Raw genomic sequence first — 9,314 nt, forward strand, 5'->3', positions numbered from 1 at the left:
ATTTTATTTTATTTTATTTTTTTTTGTTTTTTACCTTTTAGCCATTCCTGTGACCTTCAAGCAAAAGCTGAAGAACCAGCAAGTGGAGGAAGGACACAACATCACACTGCAGTGTGAGATTTCAAAAGCTGGTGTCCCAGTTGAGTGGAGGCTTGGAGGAGAGCAGTTGGAGAATGGAGAGAAGTACCAGATAAAGCAGAGGGATTCCACCCTGGAACTGACCATCAGGGATGCTGTGCCCGAGGACAGCGGCGTCTACACCTGTGTGTGCAGAGAGCAGAAGACAAAGGCCACCGTAAAAGTAATTGGTATGGGTTTTTTTCAGACAATTTTAGTGCATTTTGTCTTCCTAAGTATTCAGTGCTTGCCAGAAGTTTACAAACATGCAGCTTGTGCACGAAGACAATATTAATTTTGGGCTTTAAAGACTGCATTAAATCAATATTTTTCTAGGTTGTAGTGATAAAGCCTAAAAAAATGAGTGGATAAGCTTGAACTTAATCTTTTAGCAGATTCACACAATGTAAGCTAAATTCATAAATGCATACCCTCCATTTGGAAGCAGTCTTTGGATGAAGATCTCTTTGCAAGATGTTGAAAAACAGCAGAATTCACATGTCAATAAGGATGCAACAAACAATTCTCACTGCATGTTAGATCTGGTCAAATAAGAGTTAATTAAATTGGTAGGTTTCTTGGTGTGGTCTATGCACAGTCCAATTGTTTTAAATTTTGTTGAGGTCAGGGCTACTTATCATTAGCCTGATTTATCCAGTGCAGTGTGTTTTGAGTGTGTTTGGGATCGTGGCCCTTGTCAGAACATCCAAGCACAAGTAACATTTGCAAATGCCCACATGGAAAACCCAAAAGCCTTCAGAATATTTTTTGGTGTCAGAAGAGACAAAGGTTGATCTGTGTGGTGACAGTGAGAGCATTTTGGATAAGTGAAGGGGAGGCKTGCACACTTAGGATCACTGTACAGACTGTCAAGCATGGTGGTGGTGTTGTTTTTGGCTAATAAAACCATGTAGTCCAAATATCATTGGAGATGTATGGATATATTTGAGTCTGTCTATTTAATTTGAAAGATATGTGAATTAGGGGAAAGTTAACAATAAATTGAAAAACTGTGCGCTCAATTTATGTTTTCAAAATTTACTATAATTGTATGTTTTACCATCATTCCACCCTGTAAAAAATTAAAATATATCATTAATGTATCATCAAACTTAATATGGCATTCATGCCAATGGTGAGTATTTCTAAAACTACTGCCCAGTACTGTATTTTTGCCCTTGCTTGGTTTAAATTCTCTCAATTATTTCTGTTTTAATAGCGGTTCCTGCCACATTTAMAGTGAGTATGAAGAGCCAAGAGGTGGCAGAAGGGAATAGTGTGACTTTACAATGTGAGCTGTCAAAGAAAGGAGTCCCTATTCAGTGGCTGAAAGAGGGTCAGGTGCTGTCTGAAGAGTTAAGCCGTGATAAATACCAGATAAAGGTTGAAGGAAGGAAAGCTTCAATGACTATTGTCAACGCACAACCAGATGATGCAGGGAAGTACAGCTGTATTACTGGCGATGAGAAAACCACAGCGGAAATCAGAGTCAAAGGTACGTTGGGGTATAAAAATAAACCTTCATAGCAGTTGTACAATTTTGAATAAGAGCAGACCAGCATGTTTGTTTAACGGATCTTTTTCAAAAACACCACTTCAGCGCTTCCTGTCACATTCAAACAAGAACTCCAGCGCCTGTYGGTCCAAGAAGGAGAGTGTGGAGTTTTCTGCTGTGAGCTCTCCAAATCTGGAGCTGCTGTGGAGTGGAGAAAAGGCAGAGTGATCCTGAAACCAGGAGAGAAATTTGAAATGAAGCAGGAGGGCCATCTAACTAAACTCATTATAAACAACGTGGAGGAAAGCGATGCTGGCAAATACACCTGCAAGACCAAACACAGCCAATCCAGTGCTGAGCTCAGAGTGCGAGGTGAGAGCGAAATCTTTATGGCTTCTAAAAATACACCGGAACACTTTCTATTAATGATTTCAAAGATTACATTCTTCTTTCTGTGAAATTGATTTACCGTGTATTCAACAGAATCACCTGAGCGCAGACGTCAAAGAGGTCAGCCTCAAAATAAAAACCAAAAATCACACGCTCACAGTGTCAGCTCCTTTATGTCTTGAAACCCTAAAGAAGACTTTTTGCTTCATCCGTCATCCACCTGTTTATCCCAAACGTAGCTTAATGTAGCTGTGATTTGTGTTCATTCTGCCATATTTTCYTTTCCTGATGTCTCCTTGACTCATTAGTAACAATTGTATTTTTGCATAGTTTGTTTCTTCATGTAAGTGAAATTACATGGTAGATCTTAAAAATTAGACACCCTTGTTGAAAATGCCTGTTTTTATGAAAGTACAAAGTAGAAAAATTTTAAATCATTTGAAAATATTTTGATTCATATTCAGCTTCCAGTCTTCTTCTCTTGGGAATATTTAACAACATTACATAGTGGCTGTTAACAGAATCTATCAAATTGTGAACATGTCTTGTCCAATTTATTCTTGATAAAAAATATTTTCTAAGATTTCAATGAAATTTTATCCAGAGTGCTACGCCTTTTTAGTAACTAATACTAAGGTGACAATTTTCTGTACTTCTCCTTTGTGTAATGACGTTTTTCCAATCCTTTGTGTCTTCTGCAAACTAGGACTTCAGCTAAACGATGGACATGACATTGAAGGACAATTGAACATTACTTCATTTTAAGTAATGTTCAAAGAAATCTCCAGATTTYTTATTATGTATTTTAAGTATTTACCAAAGATGACTGAAAGCTGAAATTCAATTTAAAGATGCTTAAACACAATATTAGCTTAGATTGTATATTTTGTTAATTACACAACATATGAATTAAAGGTGGAAAAGTTTTTAAATTATTATTTCTTTTTTTTTTTTTTTTACTAAAACCAGGAATTTCAACAGGGATGTGTACTTTTCTGAGATCCACTGGAGTCCTTCCACATCAAAACAAGGGTGTGTTGTGTCATGGTGCCACCTAGTTAAAGACTCATTACCTAAATTATAATTATTTTCATGTAATCTGGTATAAGTGGGTGAAATCTACTTATGACCGGAATAGATAGAGATCATTACGAGCATGATACTTCATGTCAGGACACCTACCTTTCACCTRAGACATCCTCCATTCCCTGCCATTACTGCCATCGGTTTTATCCTCTCTCAAGCTCAGTACCATGACAAAAAAAAAAAAAGTTTTGTTTTTTTGTTACTGACAGATCTCCCTCCACGCTTCAAGTTACCATTAGTTAACCAGGAGGTCACAGAGGGCAACGCTGTGGCTCTGCACTGTGAGCTCAACAAGCCTGCTAACTCAGTGGAGTGGAGGAGAGGAGGACAGCTACTTAGGAATGGAGACAAATACCAGATGAGGAAGAAAGACCTGCAGGTGGAAATGAAGATCACAGACCTCACAGTGGAGGATTCTGGAGAATACACCTGTGTATGTGGGGAAGAAAGGACAACAGCTCAGATCACAGTGAATGGTGCGTGCAACTTCATGCAGCTTAAATCTTTGTCTGGAAAAAGTAACATTGTTATTAGTTTGCATTTTCAGGTTTAAGAAGATATTTCTTGACTTAAACAAAAACAAAATACAGTTTACCAAGGACTGTTAATTTGTAATTCACATTCTCCACTACCTTTCTRTGTGTGATACATTTAAATTAAAGGACACTTAAGAGTTTTGGAGAAATAATGAAGATAAGATTTGTAGCAAAGAGAAAAATGATGAATGGTGACAAGAATTTTACAGCATGATGAAATAACACTGATTTGTCAATAATCTAACTAGTTTATGCTAGGAACAGTGTTAATAAATGTAAATGTATGACTGAATCTGTAAGAAATCTGCTGTGTTTAGTATTCTAGTGCGTTTTTGTTGTGTTAATGGTTTTGACAAAACTGAAATACGTTTTTAGAATCTAATCAAATTATGTGTGATGAAGAGAGGTTGCGGTGAGGAGGATGAGTGTAATGAGGGACGAAAAGATTATTGTGCTAAAATTTAGTGTGGGTGTACTGCTTAGATCAAAAGTATTCTTTATGCAATAACTTGTGCTACTGGGACGAAACAAGTCACAGTCTGAGTATATTTMTTTTATTTAATGTAGAAAGGCCCATTAAATTCATTCAAGATCTGAAGAATATTCAAGTGCAGGAGGGAAATGGCGTGGCACTCTGTTGTGAGCTCTCCAAACCGGGCTTCCCAGTGCAGTGGAAGAAGGGTGACGTTGTGCTCACCAGCGGTGAGAAATACCAGATCAGGCAAAACGGCTCCAAGCCAGAGCTTCTCATCAGGAAAAGCCTCCCAGAGGACAGYGGCTCTTACAGTTGCATTTGTGATGATGTCAAAACTACAGCAAGTGTTGCAATTACTGGTGAGACACACYACTACCATCTTAAAATGAAATCATCTTGTGCATTGAAGATGTAATAGATCTGSGKTTTTTTTCCCCCTCAGCAATTCCAGTGATATTCAAGCAAAAACTGAAGAACCAGGAAGCAGTGGAGGATGGTTGTCTAACATTACGCTGCGAACTTTCCAAACCTGGACAAGCAGTAGAGTGGAGGAGAGATGCACAACTTCTGAAGGATGGAGAAAAATACGAGATAAAGCAGGAGGGCCGAGCAGCAGAGATGCTGATTAGAACTGTAACTCTTGCAGATGCAGGAGAATACAGCTGTTGTGCGGGGACTGCTGTGACTTCAGCTGACATCAAAGTTAGAGGTATGATTCATGTTGAACGTATGGGGAAGACACAACATTTTCTGCAAAGTAAGAACGTTAAAGACATTTAAAATAGATCATCTGTATAGAAACTTCCTACGATATTTTCCAGCTCTTCCTGTGACATTCAAGAAAGATGTTGAGAATTTGGAGGTGAAGGAAGGAGATAGTGCAGCTTTCTGCTGTGAGCTCTCCAAACCCGGCRCTCCGGTCGACTGGAGAAAAGGCAGAGTCATCCTGAAGGCTGGTTACAAGTACGAGATGAAACAAGAGAGAGGTCTCACCAAGCTGATCATCAACAACGTGGAGGAGAGCGATTCTGGAAAATACACATGCAAAACAGAGGACAGTCAATCCACAGCTGAGCTCATAGTCAAAGGTTAGAAGAAAGAAAACGCAATTAAATAAGGCCTAAACTTTCTGTTTTTGTGAAATGTGCTGATACGATACTGTTAATTTCAGCCAGTAGCTTATACGTAAAATAAAAACAATGTTTTCAAGGAATTGTTGAAATAAGGTATTTTTCCATAGTAAAAAAAAAAAGAAAGTTCAGCTGTTAGAGCATACTAAATATTATAGAACTGAAGTAAAAGTTAGCAGAAGATCTGGAGGCTTACTTAAAAATCAAAAAACCTTGAATAAAAACTGTAGGACTAAACAAAAAACCCAAGGCAACGTAAATAATAAACATTTTCTTCATGYTGTAGCTCCGCCCGTCACATTCAAAACAAAGCTAAGGAACCAGCAGGTGGAGGAGGAAAACAGCGTGACATTGAGCTGTGAACTGTCAAAGCCCGGCCTCGCTGTGGAATGGACGAAAGGGAAAGAGCTGCTGAAGAGTGATTTCAAGTACCAGATTAAAAACCGAAACAGCATCATGGAGCTGACAATCAAAAACACCCAACTGGAGGACAGCGGGCTCTACAGTTGTATGTGTGGAGATGTCAAGACCACAGCGCATCTCACAATTACACGTAAGAGTACTTGCTAAATTATAAATCTCATGAGGTGAAACAGCTTCCATGTCTGAGAGAAATGATCTTAAACTGAATGAAAATCAAAGGACACAATAGGTTTTCTTCTCAACTTTTTTCTTTTTTTTTCACTTTTTAGCATGATGCATGATCTATATCTTCACTCCTCTAACTGTCTGCACCACAGCAGCTTAAACTTATTTATGTTGCAGAGGAGACTTAATGATCATATTTTACTTTTTCTTTTTTTTTTTTACATAAACTATGCTTCTGTAATGTACATGTATTAATATGAATTATACTAATAAAAATGTGAATTAGCCACACTAGGCAGTACTTTAATATTTAACCATGCCTTGACTTGCTGTACCTACACATTGCAGTACTTGAGAATTAAAGCTACCTTTGCTAGTATGTGGGTCTGCAGAGTTACAAAGTYCAAATATTGCAACAGGGGATGCRCTGTCTTTGCAGAAGGCAATACCCCAGAATTATGTGTAACACTTGACCATTCAAAGCATAAATCCCAGCAAAATGGGGCTTTTTGAGGGAAAACCCAAATAAATACTTGCTAATTTTATGATGGAAAGCACTTTGAACTGCCTTGTTGGTGAAATGTGCTACAAAAATAAACTTGATTGATTGATTGAGTTGTAGCTACCTGAAGACAAAGATTTGGAGAAATCTTATGCAGTATAAGAAATATATTATTTGTCTTGAACKTTTAGGAAGGTATAAGAACTTATTATAGCGAAAATTAACCAACTGAGTGTAAATATCCCAGGTATTTTATAATACAGCACAGGCCACTCTGGCATTATTCAGTTGAGGTTCTAATGCATTTCAAAGCTTTGTAGCCATACGTATTGTATTTTCCATCTAAACCATAACCTAAGCTATGTTTTCTCAAAATACTGCAATAATTGTGTAAATTAMTTTTTTTGACCCTCTGTTTCCCCAGCCATCCCTCTAACATTCAAACTGGGTCTGAAGAACCAGGAGGCTCCRGAGGGAGGGAATGTGTGTCTGCGCTGTGAGCTGTCCCGGGCYGGGGTGCCMGTGCAGTGGTGGAAAGGGGAGGACCAGCTGTACCACGGAGGGAGATTCCAGATGACACAGAAAGGGATCATGGCTGAGATGACCATCAGAAACATACAACCAGAGGATGTTGGAGAATACAGCTGCGTAATTGGAGGTCAAAAGACAACAGCTGAAGTCAACGTGAGAGGTAAGGGAAATATGATGCTTACATTCTGTAGACTTAATTTTTTTTCTTCATCCTTTTAAGGTTGGGATTCACTTTTTTTTATTTGAACTGAGCTCATTGTAAAATATAAAATCAAAGCTGCATTCACCCTAACCTGCAAGACTGTGAATTAAGTACAGGATATGCTATTTAATAAGCCAAAATGATGATAGTGACTAAAGAATTTGGCTTAACTAGACTTTATTTACAGCTTTATTTTTTTCATGGGTGAATACTTTACTTTATCTCTTTTTTTTTACTTGAAATAATGTAAAGAACAAAGGAAATTAATAAGCTAAGTAATATTAAGTTTTGGTAAGTACAATAATTTTTGACACACTGATTAATAAATACACTGTATAATTATCTACCACCCAGTCAAGCCCTTGAGTGAACAATAACSTCACATGTTTGTGCAAATGTAATTTCTCCTTTTGTGTTTACCAGCTGCAGCATCTGTGTACTTTGAGAAGGAACTAGAGAGCCAAGTGGTTACCGAGGGAAAATCTGTGCTCATGTCCTGTGAAGTTTCTAGTGCTAATGTTCCTGTCACTTGGAAGAATGACGGCACTGTGGTGGAAGACGGAGAGCATTACATAGTGAGAAAAAAAGGCCCTTTGCACACTCTGGAGATTAAGAAATTGCAGCTGGCGGATGCTGGGGAGTACTGCTGCATCACCAGAGGAAAGAAAACCACTGCCAAACTGATTGTGAGGGGTAGGTGCAATGTATTCTGACCCCTGTTAATATCCCTGTTAATTTTTATCTGATAYAAAAAATTAACACCAATATAAATGAGTAACAAGCGTTTGATGTAATAAACATGTCATGCATTTCAGCTTAAAAACATCCAAATCTTTTTTGTAGAAAATTCATAAAATGAAAGAACCYCTTTAAACAGTTACTTCTTTTTCTAGCATCCAGTGTTCTTTGGTAGACACATCCTCTAAGTTATAGCGAATCTGATTAACAAGAAGGAACTTAAAGCATTTCTCGGTATTTGGTCATTTTGCATCACTGAGCTAAAATCAGAAAAGAGGTCAGGGATGATGTGAAGAGSCTGACAGTAACTGATTTAGCTGCAGGAATGTATGACTGTTATTGGATGTGTCTCAATATTAAGTTCTTTTATTCCCAGTTTTTCTGGACAATGGAGTAGGGTTGAGAGATAGAAGCATTTTCTTCCATAGAAAACATCCAATGCTGACTAAAAATCCCTTGAACAGACCAGAAGTTTGATTTCTGGTCTAAAATCAAACTTCAACTTACTGTCCCAATTCCAAAAGATTGGCTTATGGCGAAAACAACACTGTGCATAAATAGAGCACCATACCCATAGTGAAACATTGTGGTGACAGTATCATGATCCAGGGTTGCTTTTCTTCAGATGGGGCTTGGGCTTCTGTCAAGGTAGAGGAACTTATAACCTGATTTAAAAAAACAGTTGTGAGGAAAATTTTTTTAGGTGTGCTGAAGTTGATCATTCTCAACTTCATTTATCTAAAGAACTGGCTGGACATTGTTCCTTATTTTTCCGCAGAGCGTGTCAAGATTGTGAAAGAACTGCAGGACCTAACAGTGACAGCTGGAGAAGACGCTGTGTTTGTGTGCGAGCTGACCCATGCAGACGTGAACGAGGGCATGTGGTGGCTTGGTTCGAGCCCCCTGCAGAAAAACGAGATGAACCAGATGACGTGCCGTGGCCGCCAGCACCGCCTTGTCCTCACTATGACAACACCAGAGGAGACCGGCAACGTAGCATTTGTAGTTGGGGAAGAAAGGACCTCTGCAAAACTGTTGGTTCTCCCTAAGCCCAAAGGTGGGTAAAAAAAAGRGGGAGATGAAGTGCACATCCAGATTAAATCATCTAGTTTTCATTTGAACTTATTTGAACTTTAACATTTGGCTTYAAATGTTAGTTTTGTTTGAGGAGAAACCCAAAGACACTGTCATCATGGAAGGAGAGACAGCTTTTCTGTCCTGTGCTACATCTGATTGCATCACCATGGTTACCTGGAAGCGCAACCATGTCCCACTTCGAAGTGGTGATAAATATGAGATGCGCAAGGAGGGTAAAGTCAATCTGCTTCTTATCCATGATGTGGAGCCCCAGGATACTGGCCTATATTCCTGTGATACCGGAGATGTGCAGAGCCATTTCAAACTGACTGTAACAGGTGATTATTTTCTTTTCTTGTTATCAGGATGAAAAGTCWAATTTTATTCTGTGGTCTTTTTCTAATTTCATTTGCATCAAAAGTTTCTTCAGATATAACATTTTACAAA

The 9,314-nt window shown here is 38.4% G+C and overlaps 1 protein-coding gene across 1 annotated transcript in view; it reads left to right on the forward strand.

Moving 5' to 3' along the window:
* obscna (obscurin, cytoskeletal calmodulin and titin-interacting RhoGEF a) overlaps positions 1-9,314 on the forward strand; it is a 49,239-nt gene that overhangs the window by 17,062 nt on the left and 22,863 nt on the right. The window contains exons 19-31 of the mRNA XM_017304275.1: positions 42-308; positions 1,337-1,612; positions 1,718-1,984; positions 2,096-2,122; positions 3,298-3,564; positions 4,192-4,458; positions 4,542-4,808; positions 4,921-5,187; positions 5,516-5,782; positions 6,744-7,010; positions 7,476-7,745; positions 8,569-8,847; positions 8,948-9,205. Coding sequence (XP_017159764.1) covers positions 42-308; positions 1,337-1,612; positions 1,718-1,984; positions 2,096-2,122; positions 3,298-3,564; positions 4,192-4,458; positions 4,542-4,808; positions 4,921-5,187; positions 5,516-5,782; positions 6,744-7,010; positions 7,476-7,745; positions 8,569-8,847; positions 8,948-9,205 — 3,246 coding nt within the window. The remainder of the gene's footprint in view (positions 1-41; positions 309-1,336; positions 1,613-1,717; positions 1,985-2,095; positions 2,123-3,297; positions 3,565-4,191; positions 4,459-4,541; positions 4,809-4,920; positions 5,188-5,515; positions 5,783-6,743; positions 7,011-7,475; positions 7,746-8,568; positions 8,848-8,947; positions 9,206-9,314) is intronic.

The sequence above is a fragment of the Poecilia reticulata genome, linkage group LG4 (genome assembly GCF_000633615.1).
Source record: "Poecilia reticulata strain Guanapo linkage group LG4, Guppy_female_1.0+MT, whole genome shotgun sequence".
NCBI classification, from domain to species: domain Eukaryota; kingdom Metazoa; phylum Chordata; class Actinopteri; order Cyprinodontiformes; family Poeciliidae; genus Poecilia; species Poecilia reticulata.